General features: G+C 43.1%; 1 protein-coding gene across 1 annotated transcript in view; it reads left to right on the plus strand.

Annotated features, from left to right (window-relative positions):
- The window catches only part of HDAC4 (histone deacetylase 4), a 311,748-nt gene that overhangs the window by 71,123 nt on the left and 215,556 nt on the right, over positions 1 to 25,069 (plus strand). The window contains 1 exon segment of the mRNA XM_038421049.2: positions 14,949 to 15,193. Within this exon segment, the coding sequence (XP_038276977.2) occupies positions 14,949 to 15,193 (245 nt within the window).

The raw sequence follows: 25,069 nt of genomic DNA on the forward strand, positions 1-25,069 counted from the left end.
CATTTCTTTTGCCATTTAATAGCATTTATTTTTTTAATTTAGTAACTCTGGCACTTGGGTCATAAATTAGTGTGCGAAGAAATTTTAGGTGCATATTTAGAACTGAAATTTCACTTAATGTGAATAATTTTGATGTAATGGTTCCTAAGTAAATGTATGCAGATTAGCTCTAAAGATTAGCCAGATTGAGTAAACAACTTCCACCTGCATTTTAGAAATTCTAATCTTTATTTAATGTTTCGATAAAGATGTATGCAGTACTGCCACTCCCAAATGTTCAGCTATCTTGTCAGGCCTACCAAAGTCATACACTGGACTTAAAAAGCATGAAATTTAGCACACAAACTTGGGAGTTCTTTTGATTTTCCCTCTGGTTTTTGAGCCTTTAGCATTCACAATTTCAAGTTCTTCTCTGCAACAATAAGGGCTAGAAACTTGCTTAAAAAAAAAAGAATGGTGGGATTCTCTCATAAGAATTCGAAGCTGTGGTTTTAAGAAAAACACCGAACACTGAAAGATTCAATAAAATTGTGAGAGCAAGCAAAATTGTGCGTAGTATTGTTCATTTTCATTATTTCTCTCTCAGAAGCTTTCTGAGCAGGGAACCCATGGACAGCTGACTACTCTAGCATTAACTATTTCTTGAAGGTTTGACTTGTTTTATGATCATACACTGTATTTGATCCAAAATTCCTGTATCTCATAATGGACGGAAGCTAGATTTGGTTGAACAGTCTAATTTGAGGCTAAATTCTGACTCTCACTAGTGTGAAGTCAATACAAATTTTCCAGATTTACCCCAATATAACGAAGATCAGACTTTGCCCTCAGTGAATTATCTTCAGTAGATTCAGAATTATATAACATGAAAAACCAAATTGTGAGAAATGTATTGCCACCTGTTTCAGAAATAGTTATCATGCAGATTTCATACTGTTGTGAATATGATGAATCATACCTATAGTCCTCTTGGAGCAGAGGCTTTGTCTATTAAATCTAAGACCTGGTCTACACTAAGGGGAGAGGGGGGCGAGCTAAGTTGGTCTAAGTTACACAACTTCAGCTACGAAAATAGCATAGCTAAAGTTGATGTACTTAGAGCTACTTACCGCAATGTCTTCACTGTGGTAGGTTGACTGCTGACTGCTCCCCCATTGACTCTGCCTATGCTTCTCGCGCCAGTGGAGTACCAGAGTCGATGGGAGAGTACTCGGCAGTCAATTTTTCGCTCAAGAGGTAAGTGTAGACATGCCCTTAAATGTTGTTTTGATGGAAATAGTAAATTGGCTCCTTCACAACCACAGTACATTTTGTTTCTGAAGATAAGCATACCCTAGCTGTTGGAATTTTTGTTTTCTACTGCTTGCTTTTGTGTGTGGATATTTGCATTAGTCTGCATTAAGGCATCCTGAGACTTCTGGCAGGCTCTCAAAGATGTGTAATCTAGGAATCTTATTGTAAAGATAGCCTTGTTCTATCTTGGGGGAAAAAACTTCCAAGTAACTGTGGTGGTGGAAATCCCATATTTAGGAAAATCAATTGTGTACCTGTTTTAAAATATTTTATACATTTGTATGTGTTTTCCAGGTTAGTATTTATTTATGTTTAGAGATATTTGATAATACTGGAGGTCTGTCATTACTCCGCTGAATTCTAAAGTCCTAGTCTCCAGCGTAACTGGCCATCAGAGAATTCTCATAGAGCTGTGAACAGAATCTGTTGAACAGATTTCATATTTGGAAGAGATCATAAGGGAAACATTAGGCCAAACTTCTCCTCAAATGATTTCTCCCTGTCTGCTATATTGCGCATTTTATGGCTCTATGTGAACCAATAGTTTTTGAAGATTGAGTGAACTAGTTGAACATTAGTAAATGTATCTTCAGTCTTTAAAAAAAGAATCTGAATGCTTTTGTTCAGATTTTGGACTCTAGGAAACTGAATATTAGTTTCAAACTGTAAAATTTCTTCCCCTTGCTCCCAAACCATTAATGTTCATATAGCATTATGAAAAGAAAAGGAGTACTTGTGGCACCTTAGAGACTAACAAATTTATTAGAGCATAAGCTTTCGTGAGCTACAGCTCACTTCATCGGATGCTGTAGCTCATGAAAGCTTATGCTCTAATAAATTTGTTAGTCTCTAAGGTGCCACAAGTACTCCTTTTCTTTTTGCGAATACAGACTAACACGGCTGCTACTCTGAAATATAGCATTATGTCTAACTTCAGTACCCTCGAAAATTCATACTTAAATGCTGACACAATTCTAAACTCCCCTTTTCTAAACTCCTCTTTTATGTCTGGCTATAAAATACCTAAACTGATTCATTATATCACAAACTCAAATTAAGAGCATCCATGCTAAACAAAATCTATTTTTAAACTGATTTACAGTTTAAACTGGTACAACTTTGACTACAGATCAGGCCGGGGGCGGGGGGGAAGCTGTTGTATGGTGAGCTCTTTTGAAAATCTGGCCCATATTCTCTCTCTCTCTCTCCATTCTTATATGGCTCATGTTGTAGAGCATCTGAGAACCTCTCAAGAGTAGGAACGACATTAGTGGTGTGTCTCTCTCTTCCCTTTCTACTGACAAAGGCAGGGTTTTTGTGTTTTTTCTTTTGTGGTATATTCGTTTTTGGAATCTTTCTCTTTTTCATTTATGAATGTGATGGTGCCATTGCAGGAACAACTGTGATTTTTGACTATTTTAAAGGGTAGTACTTACAGACCTTAGCTGATCTTGGAACCACAGCAGAGTGAATTGTAACACAAATATAATATATAAAATAACCATTCAAACCTATCTAACAGAGGAGTTCTCAGACTTTTCCATAGGATGGTCCTTATTTTAATACAGAGACTGGCTTATGGCCATCTCTCCCCCCATTACTGGCCACATTGCATCCCTATGGCAACTATTGCAATTACTTCCATGGAAAATTAATGTTTAATTTATTTTAGGTGTCTTTTAATGGTTACAGTTAATAACAAGGAGGAATGAGCACTGTGAACCATCACTTGTTTCCTAGGCTAGGTTGGGAGCCACTGATCTAACCCAATAAACTGTAAAGATAGCCAGTTGTTTAATTACATATTTCACTCCCACACTTGGAGACAGTGTTACAGTCGGCATAGAATTGTCAGGAACAAATCTTGTCAAACCAACCTTTCTTTGACAGGGTAACACGCCTTGTGCATAGGGGGTAAGCAGTAGATGTGGTATATCTTGACTGTAGTAAAGCTCTTGATACTGTCTCGCATGACCTTCTCATAAACAAACTAGGGAAATGCAACCTAGATGGAGCTACTATAAGGTGGGTGCATAACTGGTTGGAAAGCCGTTCCTAGAGAGTAATTATCAGTGTTTCACAGTCAAGCTGGAAGGGCATAACAAGTGGGGTCCTAAAGAAATCAATTCTGGGTCCTGTTCTGTTGAATATCTTCATCAGTGATTTAAAAAATGGTATAAAGAGTACACTTATAAAGTTTGTGGACGATACCAAGCTGGGAGGGGTTGCAAATGCTTTGGAGGATAGGATTAAAATTCAAAATGATCTGGACAAACTGGAGAAATGGTTTGAAGCAAATAGGATGAAATTCAATAAGGAAAATGCGAAGTACTCCACGTAGGAAGGAACAATCAGTAGCACACATACAAAATGGGAAATGACTGCCTAAGAAGGAGTACTGTGGAAAGGGATCTGGGGTTCATAGTGGAGCACAAGCTAAATACGAGTCAACAGTGTAAAACGGTTGCAAAAAAAAAAGTGAACATCATTCTGAGATGTATTAGCAGGTGTGTTGTAAGGAAGACACGGAAAGTAATTCTTCCACTCTACTCCATGTTGATTAGACCTTCACTGGAGTATTGTGTCCAATTCTGGGTGCCACATTTCAGGAAAGATGTGAACAAATTGGAGAAAGTCCAGAGAATAGCAGCAAAAAAAAAAAAAACAATTAAAGGTCTAGAAAACATGACCTATGAGGAAAGATTGAAAAAATTGTGTTTGTTTAGTCTGGAAAAGAGAAGACTGAGAGGGGACATAACAATTTTCAAGAACAAAAAAGGTTGTTACAAGGAGGAGGGATGGGAAATTGTTGTTCTTAACCTCTGAGGATAGGACAAGAAGCAATGGGCTTAAATTGCAGCAAGGGCGGTTTAGGTTGGACATTAGGAAAAACTTCCTAACTGTCAGAGTGGTTAAGCACTGGAATAAATTGCCTAGGGAGGTTGTGGAATCTCCATAATTGGAGATTTTTAATAGACAAACACCTGTCAGGGGTCGTCTAGACAATACTTAGTCCTGCCATGAGTTCAGGGGACTGGACTAGATGACCTCTCAAAGTCCCTTCCAGTCCTATGATTCTATGACTACCTGTTTACCTGTTATACACAGTCTTTAAATTAGAATCACCCATACAAAAAATCTCCTGTTATAAGTGGTTCACAAATGGTCAGTGAACTCCAACCGAGATTCTTAGATTCATCTAGCTTTGTGATGATGCCTGCATTTGAAACAGGATGCTTTCTCTATGCTGCTGTTAATGGTAAACAACTGTGTGTGAAACTACAGAGTGTAATGGTCTGTCATTTTCCCAAGCCTGATGTTCTATGGGAAATTTTCTACAGTATGTTCCAGGGCACATACAAGGTTCTAGTGGTGGCTATTTTCCTTTTTTATGTTTCTGGGTCTGGAGAGGAATGTGGGAGAGTGGGGGAAAAATGGAGCAGGGAAAAAAGACAGGAAGGAAAACAATAAGAAAGTGGCAGGAGCAAGTTGTAGGATGAAAAATAGCATTTCCAGCAATCTGATCTTTTGTTGAAATAGCATCCACTTAAAAGTCTCTCTTCTGCATAGTCTGAATATGTGGGCAGGTGTAAAACAAACAAAAGGAAGTATTTTTTTCATACAATCTGTGGAACTCCTTGCCAGACACTGTTGTGAGGGCCAAGACTATAACAGGATTCAAAAAAGAACTAGATAAATTCATGGGAGAGGTCCATCAATAGCTATTAGTCAGGATGGGCAGGGATGGTGTTCCTAGCCTCTGTTTGCCAGAAGCTGGGAATGGGCAATGGGATCGATCACTTGATGATGACCTGTTCTGTTCATTCTCTCTGGGGCACCTGGCATTGGCCACTCTGGGAAGACAGTATACTGGGCTAGATGGACATTTGGTCTGACCCAGTATGGCTGTTCTTGTATGGAAAACCTCTAGGAACAACTAGGTGCTGCAGAAAGTGGTGTTGGTGATTCATTAGATAGAACGCTCTTCTGAGTCTGTAGTGCTTGGGCTAGATAATTACTTTTTGCTCACGTAAATTCCCTCAATACTTTTATCTGGAGAATCTTTCTCTCTCTCTCTCTCTCTATCTCTCTCTAATATAAGTAACTTAATCTGTAAACTACATTTTTGTGTGGTAAACAATTGCTACATTCCACCTCGGAAGTGGCTGCTTTTCACTAATGGTGTCAATCATGTCATCTCTGTTCCTGTGTATAGTTTGGATATCAGTTTATGTGAAACACTTTTTTGACCTGCTCGTGTCACAGGTAAAATTTAGGCAAATTGAAAACTTTGCTTACAAAAAAAAAATCCAGCATACCTCTATTCCCAGATAGACTGCACAAGGCCATAGTGTGACTAAGTCTGTCTTTCTTCCCTGTCTTAGTTTTCATACTGTAATTTAGTTTCCGTTTCAATGGTTTCCACTTCTAACATACAGTACTCCTCACTTAACATTGTAGTTATGTTCCTGAAAAATGTGACTTTAAGCGAAACGATGTTAAGCGAATCCAATTTCCCCATAAGAATTAATGTAAATAAGGGGGGAATAGGTTTCAGGGAAATTTTTTTCACCAGACAAAAGAGTGTGTGTGTGTGTGTGTGTGTGTACACACAGTATAAGTGTTAAATAATTTAATACTGGTACACAGAGATGATGGTTGTGAAGCTTGGTTGAGGTTGGTGGGTTCAGAGGGTGAGATATTTCCCAGGAGATGCCTTACTGCTAAACGATGAACTAGCAATCAACTGAGCCCTTGAGGGTTTAACCCATTGTTGTTAATGTAGTCTCATAATCTACAAGGCAGCACGAATGGAGGAGGGGAGACAGCATGGCAGACAGACATACACCGTGTGAGAGAGAGAGAGATGCATTGCCCCTCTAAGTACGCTGACCCCACTCTAAGTACACTGCCTTTTTAAGTAGATCAGCAAGTTGAGACAGAAGCTGCTGCAGAAGCTCCCTCCATCCTGAGCCCTGTCATGTCCCCACCCTGCTCTATATAGAAATGGGGTAAGTGGGGTGCAGGGGGAGGGGGACACTCTGACATTATCCCCCCCCGTTCCCTTCCCACCCCTGCACAGCAAGCAGGAGGCTCTGAGGAGCAGCTCCAAGGCAGAGGACAGGAGCAGTACATGGCAATGGGGGGAGGGACAGCTGAACTGCTGGCTTGATAGCCTGCTGGGAGGCTGCCACACAAGGAACCTGGGGGAACGGAGAGCTGATGGGGGGCTGCCAGCCCACCCTAGTTCCAAACCCCTCCCAGCTAACTCCAACGGGCTGCTCTTCCTGCAAGCAGTGGACAAAGCAAGCTGCTGCCAAACGACGTTATAAGAGAGCATTGCGCAACTTTAAACTAGCATGTTGATCAGCAACATAACCTAATTGACCAGCAACATAACAACAAAACAGCATTAACTGAGGAATTTAAGCGAGGAATCACTGTACCCGCAAAATAGTCTCTGCTCCCTTGCAGAGTCTGCTTTTTTTGAAGGAGTGGATAAGAGTTCGCTTTTCCAGACAAAGCCTTGCTTTTGACAAATGTCTAAGCAGTTCTGGCAGTGGAGCGCCACAGCTTCCACCCCCTTCATATTCTTCTTTAATTGTCATCTGTAGACCTTTTTCCATGCAGCTCACCTATACACAGGAATCTCTTCCTAAACCTATCCACTATTCTTCCATGTCCCACCTTTAAATGCAAGACTAAAAATTCCTAGAAACAATCATCTTCCCTTTACAAAAAAAAAATAATTGTGTTCCATTCATTCCTTCAAGGGTGCCTCATTGAAAGCAGCACATCATGTGAAATGTGTACAGAATACTCCCCTTACCATTCCTTGGTGGGGCATTCAGAACAAAACCCTAATTTAGTATTTATATTTTATAGATATTTGCAGGTGACATTTAAGGACACATCAAAGTCAACTTGTTTTTCAGCCATGTCTCACTTCCATAGGGAAGTGACTGATGTAGAACCCATAATTAAGCAACCAGTCTTAAAGTAGGTTTCAAAGTAGCAGCCGTGTTAGTCTGTATTCGCAAAAAGAAAAGCAGTACTTGTGGCACCTTAGAGACTAACAAATTTATTAGAGCATAAGCTTTCGTGAGCTACAGCTCACTTCATCGGATGCATCCGATGAAGTGAGCTGTAGCTCACGAAAGCTTATGCTCTAATAAATTTGTTAGTCTCTAAGGTGCCACAAGTACTCCTTTTCTTTTAGTCTTAAAGTAGAATGAGTTTAATCTTGCATAAAATGAAAGCTTTCATTTTAGATGTTAGTTGACATTTCCTTATATTGTATGACAATTAGTTATCTTTCTGGTAGCCAGCATCTCAGTTAGAATGGTTAGCAAGCTGGCTGTTTTATGTACGATGGAACGATTTATATAGTTTTTTTCCCTAGACAAAGTGCTTTATAGACCCACACCCAAATTTCTCAGAACAATATGCCCTTCTATGTAAATCATGATGTTATCCATCTTTTAGTTTGTCCTAATTCTTTGTTGCTTGGGGGAAATTCAGCTTCATGCCTCTGTTCTCATCAGATCCTGTCAAATAGTTTCTGACCCGAACTCAGTTATGTGGGCAAAAACAAAGCCCTGTTTATGTTCTATAGAGGACATATAAGCCGTCAAATATTGCAGTCCATGTGAGTAAAATTTGTTATCAAAGCATCTTTGAGTCATTTCAACTGATTTCTCTTATCCCTTCTTGAGTTAGTTCAGTCAGAGCTGTGACTGCTTCTTAGGCAGAGAAAAAAAATTCATGTGAAGAAATTTACAAGATGGTGACCTACTATACACATCTCTGTTCCTTTATTGAACATTATTGAGGCTACGATTTAGTCACGGAGGGCACGGCAGTCACAGATTCTGTGACTCTACCGGACCTTCGTGACTTCTTCAGCTTCAGCTGTCGGGCAGCCAGCTCCAGAGTGGGGGCTGTGCGCCCCACCATGTCTGTACCCCACTGGTGCTCCAGCCCCATGGTTTCCGCAGGTGAGCTGCAGCAGGGGCTGTGCACTCTGGCCCTGCAGCTTCCGCCGGGGCCACATATCCCGGTCTTGCAGCCAGGGCCATGCATCCCCCTTGCAGCGTCCCAGAGCCATGCACCCCCCCGCCATAGCTGCAGCCAGGGCCATACAACCCTGTCCCTCAGCTACAGCCAGCTCCGGGGGGGGGGGGGGGGCTGCACCCCTAGCTGCAGCATTTCCCCATCACATGTATAAGAAATTTCTCATGCACCACTGAAACCTCTTAAATAGGTTAAAATGGCTTATATGAGACCACTGTATGTCTCATCGAAAATGATAGCCTGAAATGTTTGTAGTTCTAAGCAGAAACATTATTGAAAGTTTACCCAAAGACCACATTTTTATACTTCGATAATTTGACAAATGTTTTGTTAGCACAAGTGTTTTCCAAGATTTTGCCTGTTCTAATTGTAAATAAACTTAGTAAATCATTCTGAAGAGTAAATCATTCTAAGGATTTTTTGTAAGGTTAAATTTACATATATTTTTAAGATTTTTTTAACAAATATGGGTTTTCATATAAATATAAACATATCAGAGGAGATACCGAGTTTTCTTATGGAGCAAAACATTAAAAATACAGCAAATATAAGCAGCTATAATATTTGGTACAGAATTGGAATTTTGGTTGCAATTTTGAATATTTAGATGATGGTGGATGGTTGTGGTTGTAAAAGGAAAAACAGTGGAAATATATTGAGATCAAGGTTGCTGCAGTGTTTTCACTAAAAACCTGCCCTGTTTGCTTCTTTATGAAAAGTTCCCAGTTCTCAGTGAAGTGCTCTGTTTAGTCAAATCACTAATTCCTTAATATGCCAAGTATTCAAGTACATTTTTATACCATCTTTATTCCTGGATCCTGATTATTCAAAGGCTCATCTCCCAACAGATGCTACACTGTACAAAGGGACACGATGTGGCTTTCCTAGGTATCCATCTGCTTTAGAATCCCTGCATTAACTGCTAGTACACTGAGCTGTGTTTAGTGCTTCTCTGTTACACTACAGTTTTTCCCCTTTGGAAAGGGAGTATTCTTGGGACCTCTTCTATCTTCACCTGACATTTTAATTTTTCCCGTTTCCCTGTAAATTTTTGGCCACAACTGTATCCCATAAAATAGATTTAATTTAGCGGTTTGCATTAAGTATGTAATAATATTAATACGCTACCGAGCTCTTATCTTTAGATCTTTAAAAAGGTCAGTATCATCTCCTTTTGTGGATGGGGAAACTGAGGCATCGGGGAGAAAGTTACTTAGGCAGCATCACCCATCAGAATAGTGAAAGTCAGGAATTGACCTCAGGTCTTCAGTCTAGTACTCTGTGCACTAGGTCTCCCATTCCAGAAGCAGATTAATATGAGTTTCTCGCTTAGTGTGGAACTCCTATGATGTTGTTAAACTGTGGGTCCTCTTTAGGATTGCGAGGTGTCAGGTTTTTGACTGGAGTGCCAGTCGAAAAGGGACCCTGATGGCTCCAGATAGCACTGCTGACTGGACCATTAAAAGTCAGGTTGATGGAGCTGACAGGCTCCCTACCCGGCTCCGCACTTCCCAGAAACGACAACATGTCCTTTGGCTCCTAGGCGTAGGCGTGGCCAGATGCGCTCCATGGGCTGCCCGAACACCAGCTCCGCAGCTTCCATTGGTCGGGAATTGCAGCCAATGGGAGTTGCGGGGGTTGACGCCAGTGGGGGGAGGCAGCGTGCACTGCACAGAGCCACCTAGCCACCGTCCTTGCACGTAGGAGCTGGAGGGACATATTGATGCTTCCGGGGAGCCGCCAGAAGTAAGTGCTGCACCTCTTATCTCTTCCTGCACCCCAACCCCAGCCCTGTGCCCTATCCTGCACCGAACTCCCTTCCGGGAGGTCTCTGTTCAGTTCATGATTTTTAGTGTCTAGCAGAGTAATGCATTTAAGTTCCCGGGTTCCTTTTTTGAAAGTGTTCAAGTTTCCTTTGAGGATGAGGACTGATAGGTCAGCTCTAGAGTGATCACATTACCTTAGGTGGACCCTTACAACAGTGGTTCTCAACCAGGGGTCAGGGGCCCCCTGGGGGGCCGTGAGCAGGTTTTAGAGGGTCCGCCAAGCAGGGCTACTGGTAGACTTGCTGGGGCCCAGGGCAGAAAGCCGAAGTCCCACTGCATGGGGCTGAAGCCTGGAGCCCTGAGTCCTGCCACCTGGGGCTGAAGCAGAAGTCTGAGCAGCTTAGCTTCTCAGAAATACTTCCAGTTCCACGTGCAGGGCCAGGTAGGCAGGCAGAGCTTCAGAGTCTCAATGCGTGGATGAGACAATGGTGTAGAGAGGAGGGATTCAGATTTATTAGGAACTGGGGAAACTTTTGGGATAGGGGGAGCCTATACAGGAAGGATGGGCTCCACCTAAACCAAAGTGGATCCAATCTGCTGGCACTTCACATTAAAAAGGTTGCAGAGCAGTTTTTAAACCAAGGGATGGGGGAAAGCCGATTCTTGCAGAGGCGCAAGTGGATTGGACAGAGACTTCTATTAGAGGAGAGTCTATTGATAGAGATTCTCTAGGTTTTAGTCAGGGGGAGAGGATGGAAGAGGATAAAGTATGGGCCAGATCAGACAAGAAACCTTTAGAAAAAGAATCTGACACATCAGAAAAGGGTAGACAAATAAACAGTGACAAGTTTTTAAAGTGCTTGTACACAAATGCTAGAAGTCTAAATAATAAGATAGGTGAACGAGAGTGCCTTGTGTTAAAGGAGGATTTTGATATAATAGGCATCACGGAAACCTGGTAGAGTGAGGACAATCAATGGGACACAATCATTCCGGGGTACAAAATATATCAGAAGGACAGAACAGGTTGTGCGGGGGGGGGGGGGGAGTGGCAGTATTTGTGAAAGAAAATGTAGAATCAAATGAAATAAAAAAACTTGCATGAATCCAAATGTTCCATAGAATCTCTATGGGTAGTAATTCCATGCTCTAATAAGAATATAACAGTAGGAATCTCTTATCGACCACCTGACCAGGACAGTGATAGTGACGATGAAATGCTAAGGGAGATTAGAGAGGCTATCAAAATAAAGAACTCAATAATAGTGGGGGATTTCAATTATTCCTATATTGACTGGGTACATGTCACCTCAGGATGAAATGCAGAGACAAAATTTCTCAATACTTTAAATGACTGCTTCTTGGAGCAGCTGGTACAGGAACCCACAAGGGGAGAGGCACCTCTCGATCTAGCCCTGAATGGAGCGCAGGATCTGGTCCAAGAGGTAACTATAACAGGACTGCTTGGAAATAGTGACCATAATATAATAACATTTAACATTCCTGTGGTGGGAAGAGCACCTCAACAGCCCAACACTGTGGCATTTAATTTCAGAAAGAAGAACTATGCAAAAATGAGGCGATTAGTTAAATAGAAATTAAAAGGTACAGTGACTAGACTGAAATCCCTGCAAGCTGCATGGACGCTTTTCAAAGACACTATAATAGAGGCTCACCTTAAATGTATACCCCAAATTAAAAAACACAGTAAAAGAACTAAAAAAGAGCCACCGTGGCTTAACAACCATGTAAAAGAAGCAGTGAGAGATAAAAAGGCATCTTTTAAGAAAATGGAAGTCAAATCCTAGTGAGGTAAATAGAAAGGAGCATAAACACTGCCAAATTAAATGTAAAAATGAAATAAGAAAAGTCAAAAAGGAGTTTGAAGAACAGCTAGCCAAAACCTCAGAAGGTAATAACAAAATGTTTAAGTACATCAAAAGCAGGAAGCCTGCTAAACAACCAGTGGGGCCCCTGGACGAATGAGATACAAACTTAAAGACAATAAAGTCATCGCAGAGAAACTAAATGAATTCTTTGCTTAAGTCTTCAAGGCTGAGGATGTTAGGGAGATTCCCAAATCTGAGCTGTCTTTTGTAGGTGACAAATCTGAGGAATTGTCACAGATTGAAGTGTCATTAGAGGAGGTTTTGGAATTAATTGATAAACTTAACAGTAACACGTCACCGGGACCAGATGGCATTCACCAAGAGTTCTGAAAGAGCTCAAATGTGAAATTGCAGAACTATTAACTGGTTTGTAACCTGTCCTTTAAATCAGCTATTGTACTCAATGACTGGAAGATAGCTAATGTAATGCCAATATTTAAGAAGGGCTCTAGAGGTGATCCTGGCAATTACAGACCGGTAAGTCTAACGTCGGCACCGGGCAAATTAGTTGAAACAATAGTAAAGAATAAAATTGTCAGACACACAGAAGAACATAAATTGTTGTGCAAAAGTCAACATGGTTTCTGTAAAGGGAAATCATGTCTTACTGATCTATTAGAGTTCTTTGAGGGGGTCAACAAACATGTGGACAAGGGGAATCCAGTGGACATAGTGTACTTAGATTTCCATAAAGCCTTTGACAAGGTCCCTCACCAAAGGTTCTTACGTAAATTAAGTTGTCATGGGATAAGAGGGAAGATCCTTTCATGGATTGAGAACAAAGAAATAAATGGTAAATTTTCAGAATGGAAAGGGGTAAGTAGTGGTGTTCCCCAAGGGTGAGTGCTAGGACCAATCCTATTCAACTTATTCATAAATGATCTGGAGAAAGGGGTAAACAGTGAGGTGGCAAAGTTTGCAGATGATACTAAACTGCTCAAGATAGTTAAGACCAAAGCAGACTGTGAAGAACTTCAAAAAGATCTCACAAAACTAAATGATTGGGCAACAAAATGTCAAATGAAATTTAATGTGGATAAATGTAAAGTAATGCACATTGGAAAAGATAACCCCAACTATACATACAGATGGGGGCTAATTTAGCTACAACTAATCAAGGGAAAGATATTGGAATCATCGTGGACAGTTCTCTGAAGACATCCACGCAGTGTGCAGCGGCAGTCAGAAAAGCAAACGGACTGTTAGGAATCATTAAAAAAGGGATAGAGAATAAGATGGAGAATATCTTATTGCCCTTATATAAATCCATGGTACGCCCACATCTTGAATACTGCGAACAGATGTGGTCCCCTCATCTCAAAAAAGATATGCTGACGTTGGAAAAGGTTCAGAAAAGGGCAACTAAAATGATAAGGGGTTTGAAACGGGTCTCATATGAGGAGAGATTAAAGAGGCTAGGACTTTTCATCTTGGAAAAGAGAGACTAAGGGGGGATATGATGGAGGTATATAAAATCATGAGTGGTGTGGAAAAAGTGAATAAGGAAACGTTATTTACTTGTTCCCATAATATAAGAACTAGGGGCCACTAAATGAAATTAATGAGCAGCAGGTTTAAAACAAATAAAAGAAAGTTGTTCTTCACTCAGCGCACAGTCAACCTATGGAATTCCTTGCCTGAGGAGGTTATGAAGGCTAGGACTATAACAGGGTTTAAAAGAGATCTGGATAAATTCATGGAGGTTAAGTCCATTAATGGCTATTAGCCAGGATGCGGGGAGGGATAGCTCAATGGTTTGAGCATTGGCCCTGCTAAACCCAGGGTTGTGAGTTCAATCCTTGAGGGGGCTATTTAGGGATATGGGGCAAAAATCTGTTAGGTGATTTAATTGGGGATTTGCCCTGCTTTGAGCAGGGGTTGGACTAGATGATCTCCTCCGGTCCCTTCCAACCCTGATATTCTATGATTCCATTAATAGTATCCCTAGCCTCTGTTTGTCAGGGGGTAGAGATGGATGGCAGGAGAGAGATCACTTGATTGTTACCTGTTAGGTTCACTCCCTCTGGGGCACCTGACATTGGCCAATGCCGGTAGACAGGATACTGGGCTGGATGGACCTTTGGTCTGACCCAGTATGGCCGTTCTTATGGTGCCCCAGGGCAATTGCCCTGCTTGCTATCCCCTAGCGCCAGCCCTCTTTTATATTCAGAAAACAAGTTATTGTGGCACAGGTGGGCCGTAGAGTTTTTATAGCCTGTTTGGGTGGGCCTCAGAAAGAGAGAGGTTGAGAACCCCTGCCTTACAATAAATGTGCTAATTACTTATGCTAACAATCTGTTCCACCTTGCAGTTTGCTCTGAGGCTGGGAATACCTCCTTTCCCAGACCTGAAGAAGAACTCTGTGTGGCTCAAAAGTTTGGCTCTCTCACGAACAGAAGTTGGTCCAATAAAAGATATTACCTCACCCACCTTGTCTCTCTAATATCTGCACTGACATGGCTAGAATTACACTGCATACAGCAGTTGAGGTGTACACTTCTATTTTACCAAGTTTTCCTAAAGCCCAGTGTCCCACTTATTGGCTTGCTGTTGGCTAAAAACATTATTAACCCAGTTTATTTGGGAAACTTTCCTTGGTGCAATGAGATCAAGAGAGCTCATGTGCAATTTGTTGAAAATACCACACATCATATTCCTTGCTATACTTGTTTTTGGATAACACAGGTTTTTTTCCAAAAGAGAAAGGGCATGTTTTGCTTTTAAAACGGGCTACCGTCTCAGGGAGTGAATAAATTGTCAAACCTAGATTGTGTGTCCTTTTACAATATGAAATATAAGAGATGGCGTTCTTGATTCAGGTATTGTGGTTCCTAGAATGTCTTCTAAAAGCCAAAGCTAAATTCACTATTGAACGGGGAATAGGCTGATCACTTTGTTTTTTTTTGTTTTTTTTTTCATTTTTCAGTTGATGTGAACACAACACTGCCCTTGCAAGTTGCACCAACTTCGGTCCCCATGGATCTCCGCTTGGACCACCAGTTTTCCGTGCCAGTGACGGAACCTACACTCCGAGAACAGCAGCTCCAGCAGGAACTCCTGGCTCTCAAACAAAAACAACAAATTCAGAGACAAATCCTTATAGCTGAGTTCCAGAGGCAGCATGAGCAACTCTCCCGTCAGCATGAGGCTCAGCTACATGAACATATAAAAGTAAGTGATAGAAACACAGCTGTGAGCAGTGGGTAGAAATACTAATTTAAAAAAAATGCTCTAAATGCAGATGGACTTGTCTGAAAGGTGGAGAAGCAGTGGGACTGGTAACCCCTGTTTAGAGAATCATATCGATAGGTTTAATACAGAGAACCAAGTACCAACATTTTAACAATGAGATATTAAATTTAGGTTCCAGTCTCGTAGGTCCTTATTGAGCACCTAAATAAGTGGCCTGACTTTCAAAAGTGCTGAACTGCCCAACTACTCCCATTAATCCACTTATTTAGAGTCCTAAGTGTGAATTTAGGAGCCTGCATTTAGGATTTCATTTTTGAAAAATCTTGGCTTAAATAAAGAAACAGAGCCCCTTTTATTGACAATATGGCTATTGAGAATAGAACTTGAAGGAGACCAATGTTACTGTTCTGCCTAATATCTAAATGTAAAAGTGCACTTATAAGTTAGTGACCATAAGTTTTAGGTTGACAGAAAATATTTTGTATGTGATATGATTCGAAAATCAGTCTCACCTGATGGATGCTTTATATAGCCAATATCTGTAGCATTCGGTAGGAAAGTCAAACGAAGGAATGGGTTTGAATGTAAACATTTGTGATTGGGATATTAGAGTCTATATTTGGGGTAGTCATTGCAGTTTATTTTCCTATGGCTTGTAAACTCTTCGAGGCAGGGCACAAATATGGTGCTTTTATAATGGTCTGTGAACATTTCAGTAATATAAATGTGGAAAAATGTTTGGTAGCAGTTAGTATCAAGTCACAGGTTAGGTTAGTAGTGCTCTCATCTAACGTTTAAAGCTATTCAATGTTAATGACATTAAAATCTATATTATAATGCACATAAGGGGCCTATCTCTGCTGAGAGCCACACATGTGCCATTCTGTGGACATCAGTGAAAATATACCCAAGTTTCTGATCCAGAATGGGATTGTTAGAATATCACAGTTATGATTTCTGAGACTTCCTGACACAGCTTTAGTAGGAATACTGACTTCAATTTCTTTGCAGTATGATGTAATTTAAATATTTTACCAATATTATCTGTAGTCATACTTTGTCATTGTAGGTAATGTACCAGATTATAAATTCATCTTGTAAACATTCCTGTTCGTTAACCGAAAGAGCATTTTAGTCAGTACAGTACAGTTCTACTCCTTTAGCAAAGTCAGTCTTCAGTAGGGTTCACAGGATTTTATGGGGCCAGATCTCATATTCCTTTGAAATGCCACAAAAGAGAAGAGGACATGTTGCCAAAAATTATAAACTGAATTCCAGAGCTGCTTTATGTGGATCATATTCTCTATTAACTGCAGAGGAAACTCAGCCTGAGTAAGGAGTGCCAAATAGGGGAGCATTAATTAATTTGATTGTTAGAAATTTGGTGTTAGAATCGAGTGCACAAGTTATCCATTGCACATCTGCAAGTTATAAAGCAGTCCCCTGGATGTTATCTTCTCCAGAGCAGCACAAAAGCACATGCAAGGTTTGGGGGGGGGGAGAGAGAAGTGTGTGACTTTCAATATTAAGTGCACGTTAACCTCTGCCCTAATGTTTTAAACTGCTCTGTCAAACAGAATGAAAGCTAAGTGAGCTGTAGCTCACGAAAGCTTATGCTCTAATAAATTTGTTAGTCTCTAAGGTGCCACGGGTACTCCTTTTCTTTTTGCGAATACAGACTAACACAGCTGCTACTCTGAAACATAACAAATGGAAGTAGGAGGTACAGTTTGGATGATGGCTGTTGCACAGTGAAAATGTTAAACATTATATAAATATTCAGAGTAACAGAGTATTGCTATGGTAACATCAGTTTTCAGAATTGCGAATGTGCTTTGCTCTCAAAGGGGCGGGGGAGTTAGAACTCCACAGGGTACATAGTGTTGGTGTAACATTAAAAAGTGATTGCACCCTATATTTTACAACTTTTTCATGCATATCCTTTCTTTTTAAAGGTTAAGTACTATATTATATTTACAGACTTTCTAAACAGCAGAATAGACCTATGTTAATTACTGTCCATTGTAACATAAGTTAAGTTAAGTTGTCAATAGTAATACTTAAGAAACTGAAGATTTAGTGCCAGCTATTGTGTGGATCATCAGTAGTGTGCATGCATTTGTGTGGTGTTAAGGACTTAATCTCTTTAGGGCAGGGACTGTCATTTACCATGTGTATGTATGGTGTCTGGCACAGTAGGGCCTAATCTGGGTATTAGTTGCCTTTGGGTGTTACCACAGTATAAATGTTCGTCAGTACCACAGTATTGACCTTCAACACAGACTTAAATTGCACTCTGGGTTTCTGAGCATGAAAAATGCTGTTCATTCTGAACTGAGCTTGAATGAAACACACAACAAGAGCTTGAATGAAACACACAACCAAAGATAGCTGTGGTGGTCGCAATTTATTTTTATTATTGTTGAGCTGTTTTGGAGCATAGGAAATATGGGGGGGAATGCTCATCCCCCCCATATATTTTTTTTTTTAAATAAAGCAAACAAATAACCTTGTAGCTGGGACAGGGAAGCAAGCTGTGAGCTGAAAGGTAAAACTTGGCATAGAAATAGCCCTGATTTGAAGGGTTAGTGCCCTTCCTTTTTTCAGAGGAAATAAGTTTTGATTTGAAAATCAGATGCTCAGCATTTGCAAGAGAGTTCTGTTAAACTTGTAGTGTGTAAGGAAGGGTTTGCTGTGTGTCTGTGCTTGTGGGCATGACTGTATCTTTAGCTGCATAATGAAAGTTCTAGTCAGGTATATTGCTGCTAATTATATGACATCTGTAGCTGGAGAAAGGATAAGTGCAGACCTTGAAGTATGAGTTTGTTTCGGAAATATTGGCAAGCGCTTTGTAAACAGATATAGTTTCAAAGATGTATGGGAGAGGAATGACTTCCCTGCTCCTTTAGAAGTTCTGCAAGAGATACTCTGGAGAGAGCTAGCATGGGATTTGCATGTAGATTATTGCAAGCCAGCAGTCTCTCAAAGTCCTTCAAAATTAAGTGTTTTCTGAAAAACAAAGCCAAACAAAGTACCAGCCAATGCCAGGTAGGGATTTCCTTTATGACCCCTCCTGTTTGCTCTAGTGATTGAACCTTTTGCACTGTAGACATATCTGATTCATGGCATGACAGATCGGAGTTCTGAGCAGACGTTAGCAGTGTTGGCTATGAGTATGTCTGCACTGTGAGCTAGAAGTGTAAATTCCAGTTTGAGTGGACATACCCACGCTAGCTCTGATTGAGTTAGTACGCTAAAGAGAGAGAGTGGCTATGGGGTGAGGGGCAGAGGCTAGCCATCCTGAATTCGTACCTGTCCAAGATGCTAAGCATGAATTTGGGTAGCTAGCTCTTCCCACCACTTGCACCACTGTGGCTTCTCTGTGTTGTAGCACACTAGCTCAATCTGTGGGTATGTCCATGTTTTGGGCCACGGTGCTCGAAGCACCACGGGTCCAGCAGGAGTACTTTGAGAAGAACAAGGCTTACACACAGCTGTGAGTTATTGGCTTTATTGAAGGTTAGTGACCCACCCGCAACGGGGACTTCAAGTGTTGCAGTTACGGAGGTGGGGAACCCAGCACACCAGAGCTTTGCCGGGGGCGGAGTCCGACGGAGGGGCAGGCAGTTAGCATTACACAAAAACAGCTTATGAATATAAAGTTAGGTGCTTTTTAAAAGGGGACTTTTTACTACCTGGCGAAGGGCCATACAAAGCAGCTGTGTTCTTTAAGAACTATTTTCTACAATAAGAAAGCAGCTGTGTCCTTTAAAAACTATTTTTATTTTACAGTAACAAAGCAGCTATTTATGTTTCACAGTAGCCTTTTGGCTCGAGAAAGCGGAAGTTTTTTGGCTAGGCCGTAACAAAGTTTTTTGCGGTTCCTTACACTTTTTTTCTTGCTTTTTTGAGCGACGCTAAGGACCATGAGGATGCAGTGCGGAGAAAAAAATGCACACAACACTGGGAGACTAGGCTACGACCTCAAAGGCAGCAAAAATATAAGCCAATAAGGCCAATAAGTAGGCCTTGTACAAGATGGGCGGCCCAACCCCGTAACGTGAAGAGCCAGGACCAAAGCCAGGTGTTCCCTGCTGTTGGTGGATTTTTACCACCAACTGATGGAGTTGTTGTAAATTGGCCTCAATGGAGGGCCCGGCGTTAGTTACATTAAAGCAGCACATACCAGCAAACTCCTGGCACGGATGGCCGTGTTGGAGTAACAAATAATTAATAGCTAGCCTATTTTGCAGCATTTCCTGGCGTACCTTGCCCAACCCGTGTGAAAGGAGTGTGAGGACTGTAGAGGTTAGGTTGATGGCTTTTGCGACAGCACACACAAGGTGTTTTACCGCATGATAATTATGCACCACCAACGCAGGAATGCCAATTAATGAAAAAGCAAGGGCTGCAGCTTTGGCCTTGGAAAAAAAAGCCTTGGCTTTACAGGTGGAGTCAAGAGGGATGGTGTCTCTTTGGTGGCAGGCAGAAACTTGTAAAGGATGAGGTAAAATGAGGGGGGCCACACGGCCAAGGGCGCAGGTGCCCCCTGAACTATTGGCTGGAATGAAAGAATAAGCGGTTCTGCCACATACGCGAAACCATCCTGTGGGCAATTTTATATGCCCATATGCAAGTGAAACCTGAGTGCTTTCATTACAGATTAACTTCACATTGGTGTGATTTGCCCCAATGTGCCTGGCATTTATAAAAAACATACAAAAGGATGCAACAGTTACATTGGCCAGACGAAATGAATACATAGACGCGTTTAGATTATATTGGGCGGGACCCAAAGCATACAAATTCATATATGAAATAGTTTTATTAATTGTTTTTAGTAAGGAATAGTGCTGGATGAGGATTAGGTCAGCGCAGACACTGATGAAACAGGTTTACATTACAGCACCCACGGCATACGTACGTGGTAGGCAAAACAATGTTGCATTAACACCACTTCGGGCTAACACCAATCAGGCATTTACGGAGGAGGTGGCAGCTCCTTCTGCGATGAGGCTTATAAGGAGCGCCGTGACAAGCGGGAGAGTGAGACCATGCGAGGATAGTCTTTCCCCTTCGGGAGTATGTATGCCCATCCTTCTCCGTGGTAAGGACTATGGCGGCTTGCAATTTCCACTGTGGTACCGTTTACTACACTTTAGCCAATATGTGCCACTTGGTCTTGCTTGGGGCATTGATTTTTAGGCCTGTGGGAGGTAAAGGAAACAGGTTACATAGGGCCTTCCCTTGCTTCCATTGCAGTGGCTTTGTTGCAGCACTGGTGCAAGAGAGGGCGCCCAACGAGCGGTCCGAACTTAACCAATACGGGGGATAAAATTGTAAGCCTGAAATTAATGATTTGATGAAAAATAAGCATGGTGGCTTACATTGGAGCTGCGACTGGGCGGACCAGGGGTTCACCTCCTATCCGGGCTGCAGAGCATAAAGGTGTGGTGCGTAAAAGGTAATTACGCCTTGCACTGGGTTGATTACACCCGGCGCCTGTATGAGACTCACCCGTAGGTGGGCATGTATGGCAGGGGAAAAGACCAGACGCTGGATGGGCGTCTGGCCACCCAATGAACGATTGTTGAGTAGCCAGACAGCCTGCTCCAGCACCCCAGACCACCCGCGGAGCGTATGGGTGGGGGTGAGGCAACAGATCTGATCCTTTAAGAGCCCATTTAGGCGCTCAATAAGGCTGCTCGCTGTAGGCGTATACGGAAGATGGTAGTACCAGTTCACTGCCACGTTTGCGGCCCAGGTCTGTACGGCCTGGGCCGTAAAGTGGGTTTCCTGATTGGTCTGTAAAGTGCGTGGAGTTTCGTAGCAGGAGCACAGTTGCTGCAGCGCAGCCAATGTAGTAGCTGCGGCCGCAGTGGCTCTGGGATATACAAACAGCAGGCCAGTATATGTATTCACAGCCATAAAGGCATATAAAGGCATACTGCCAGCGCCGCCCTTGAGGCAAGGGACCAATATGGTCCACTTGCCAATCCTGACAGGGACCTGCAGCCCGAGCAATTCTTCCGGTTGGTCCCGGGAGGGCAATGGGCACCAAGCGGGAGCAAACCGGACAACTGGCACGAACTGTCCAACAGGCCACCAAGGGCAGGGAGGCGCCTTGGTGGAGGGCCGTGATTTGCATTGCTCAGGCTCCTCGGTGGCCTCCTTTCACAGGTACTGTTTTGACAGCTTCAAGACCTTTCCCCGCACCATGGCATCGGCCGCCGCATTCATAGAATCATAGAATCATAGAATATCAGGGTTGGAAGGGACCCCAGAAGGTCATCTAGTCCAACCCCCTGCTCAAAGCAGGACCAAGTCCCAGTTAAATCATCCAGCCAGGGCTTTGTCAAGCCTGACCTTAAAAACCTCTAAGGAAGGAGATTCTACCACCTCCCTAGGTAACGCATTCCAGTGTTTCACCACCCTCTTAGTGAAAAAGTTTTTCCTAATATCCAATCTAAACCTCCCCCATTGCAACTTGTTCTGTCATCTGCTACCATTGAGAACAGTCTAGAGCCATCCTCTTTGAAACCCCCTTTCAGGTAGTTGAAAGCAGCTATCAAATCCCCCCTCATTCTTCTCTTCTGCAGACTAAACAATCCCAGCTCCCTCAGCCTCTCCTCATAAGTCATGTGCTCTAGACCCCTAATCATTTTCGTTGCCCTTCGTTGTACTCTTTCCAATTTATCCACATCCTTCCTGTAGTGTGGGGCCCAAAACTGGACACAGTACTCCAGATGAGGCCTCACCAGTGTCGAATAGAGGGGAACGATCATGTCCCTCGATCTGCTCGCTATGCCCCTACTTATACATCCCAAAATGCCATTGGCCTTCTTGGCAACAAGGGCACACTGCTGACTCATATCCAGCTTCTCGTCCACTGTCACCCCTAGGTCCTTTTCCGCAGAACTGCTGCCGAGCCATTCGGTCCCTAGTCTGTAGCGGTGCATTGGATTCTTCCATCCTAAGTGCAGGACCCTGCACTTATCCTTATTGAACCTCATTAGATTTCTTTTGGCCCAATCCTCCAATTTGTCTAGGTCCTTCTGTATCCTATCCCTCCCCTCCAGCGTATCTACCACTCCTCCCAGTTTAGTATCATCCGCAAATTTGCTGAGAGTGCAATCCACACCATCCTCCAGATCATTTATGAAGATATTGAACAAAACGGGCCCCAGGACCGACCCCTGGGGCACTCCACTTGACACCGGCTGCCAACTAGACATGGAGCCATTGATCACTACCCGTTGAGCCCGACAATCTAGCCAGCTTTCTACCCACCTTATAGTGCATTCATCCAGCCCATACTTCCTTAACTTGCTGACAAGAATGCTGTGGGAGACCGTGTCAAAAGCTTTGCTAAAGTCAAGAAACAATACATCCACTGCTTTCCCTTCATCCACAGAACCAGTAATCTCATCATAAAAGGCGATTAGATTAGTCAGGCATGACCTTCCCTTGGTGAATCCATGCTGACTGTTCCTGATCACTTTCCTCTCCTCTAAGTGCTTCAGGATTGATTCTTTGAGGACCTGCTCCATGATTTTTCCAGGGACTGAGGTGAGGCTGACCAGCCTGTAGTTCCCAGGATCCTCCTTCTTCCCTTTTTAAAGATGGGCACTACATTAGCCTTTTTCCAGTCATCCGGGACTTCCCCCGTTCGCCACGAGTTTTCAAGATAATGGCCAAGGGCTCTGCAATCACAGCCGCCAATTCCTTCAGCACTCTCGGATGCAATTCGTCCGGCCCCATGGACTTGTGCACGTCCAGCTTTTCTAAATAGTCCCTAACCACCTCTATCTCTACAGAGGGCTGGCCATCTCTTCCCCATTTTGTGTTGCCCAGCACAGCAGTCTGGGAGCTGACCTTGTTAGTGAAAACAGAAGCAAAAAAAGCATTGAGTACATTAGCTTTTTCCACATCCTCTGTCACTAGCTTGCCTCCCTCATTCAGTAAGGGCCCACACTTTCCTTGGCTTTCTTCTTGTTGCCAACATACCTGAAGAAACCCTTCTTGTTACTCTTGACATCTCTTGCTAGCTGCAGCTCCAGGTGCGATTTGGCCCTCCTGATATCTTTCCTACATGCCCGAGCAATATTTTTATACTCTTCCCTGGTCATATGTCCAACCTTCCACTTCTTGTAAGCTTCTTTTTTATGTTTAAGATCCGCTAGGATTTCACCATTAAGCCAAGCTGGTCGCCTGCCATATTTACTATTCTTTCGACTCATCGGGATGGTTTGTCCCTGTAACCTCAACAGGGATTCCTTGAAATACAGCCAGCTCTCCTGGACTCCCTTCCCTTTCATGTTAGTCCCCCAGGGGATCCTGGCCATCTGTTCCCTGAGGGAGTCAAAGTCTGCTTTCCTGAAGTCCAGGGTCCGTATCCTGCTGCTTACCTTTCTTCCCTGCGTCAGGATCCTGAACTCAACCAACTCATGGTCACTGCCTCCCAGATTCCCATCCACTTTTGCTTCCCCCACTAATTCTACCCGGTTTGTGAGCAGCAGGTCAAGAAAAGCGCTCCCCCTAGTTGGCTCCCCTAGCACTTGCACCAGGAAATTGTCCCCTACGCTTTCCAAAAACTTCCTGGATTGTCTATGCACCGCTGTATTGCTCTCCCAGCAGATATCAGGAAAATTAAAGTCACCCATGAGAATCAGGGCATGCGATCTAGTAGCTTCCGTGAGTTGCCGGAAGAAAGCCTCATCCACCTCATCCCCCTGGTCCGGTGGTCTATAGCAGACTCCCACCATGACATCACTCTTGTTGCACACACTTCTAAACTTAATCCAGAGACACTCAGGTTTTTCCACAGTTTCGTACCGGAGCTCTGAGCAGTCATACTGCTCCCTTACATACAGTGCTACTCCCCCACCTTTTCTGCCCTGCCTGTCCTTCCTGAACAGTTTATAACCATCCATGACTGTACTCCAGTCATGTGAGTTATCCCACCAAGTCTCTGTTATTCCAATCACGTCATAATTCCTTGACATCACCTGGACCTCCAGTTCTCCCTGCTTGTTTCCAAGGCTTTGTGCATTTGTATATAAGCACTTGAGATAACCTGTTGATCGCCCCTCATTCCCAGTATGAGGCAGGAGCCCTCCCCTCACAGACATTCCTGCCTGTGCTTCCTCCCGGTATCCCGCTTCCCACTTACCTCAGGGCTTTGGTCTCCTTCCCCCGGTGAACCTAGTTTAAAGCCCTCCTCACTAGGTTAGCCAGCCTGCTGGCAAAGATGTTCTTCCCTCTCTTCGTAAGATGGAGCCGTCTCTGCCCAGCACTCCTCCTTCATGGAACACCATCCCATGGTCAAAGAATCCAAAGCCTTCTCTCCGACACCACCTGCGTAGCCATTCGTTGACCTCCACGATTCGACGGTCCCTACCCAGGCCTTTTCCTTCCACGGGGAGGATGGACGAGAACACCACTTGCGCCTCCAACTCCTTTATCCTTCTTCCCAGAGCCACGTAGTCCGCAGTGATCCGCTCAAGGTCATTCTTGGCAGTATCATTGGTGCCCACGTGGAGAAGCAGGAAGGGGTAGCGATCCGAGGGCTTGATGAGTCTCGGCAGTCTCTCCGTCACATCACGAATCTTAGCCCCTGGCAAGCAGCAGACTTCTCGGTTTTCCCGGTCAGGGCGGCAGATAGATGACTCAGTCCCCCGGAGGAGAGAGTCCCCGACCACCACCACCCGCCTTCTCCTCTTGGGAGTGGTGGTCGTGGAACCCCCAACCTCAGGACATCGCATCTCATGCCTCCCAACCAGCGGGGTCTCCTTCTGCTTTCTCCCCCCAGACATATCATCTGGTCCACTCTCCGCAATGGTACCTGTGGAGAGA

Source organism: Dermochelys coriacea, chromosome 11 (assembly GCF_009764565.3).
Source record: "Dermochelys coriacea isolate rDerCor1 chromosome 11, rDerCor1.pri.v4, whole genome shotgun sequence".
NCBI classification, from domain to species: domain Eukaryota; kingdom Metazoa; phylum Chordata; order Testudines; family Dermochelyidae; genus Dermochelys; species Dermochelys coriacea.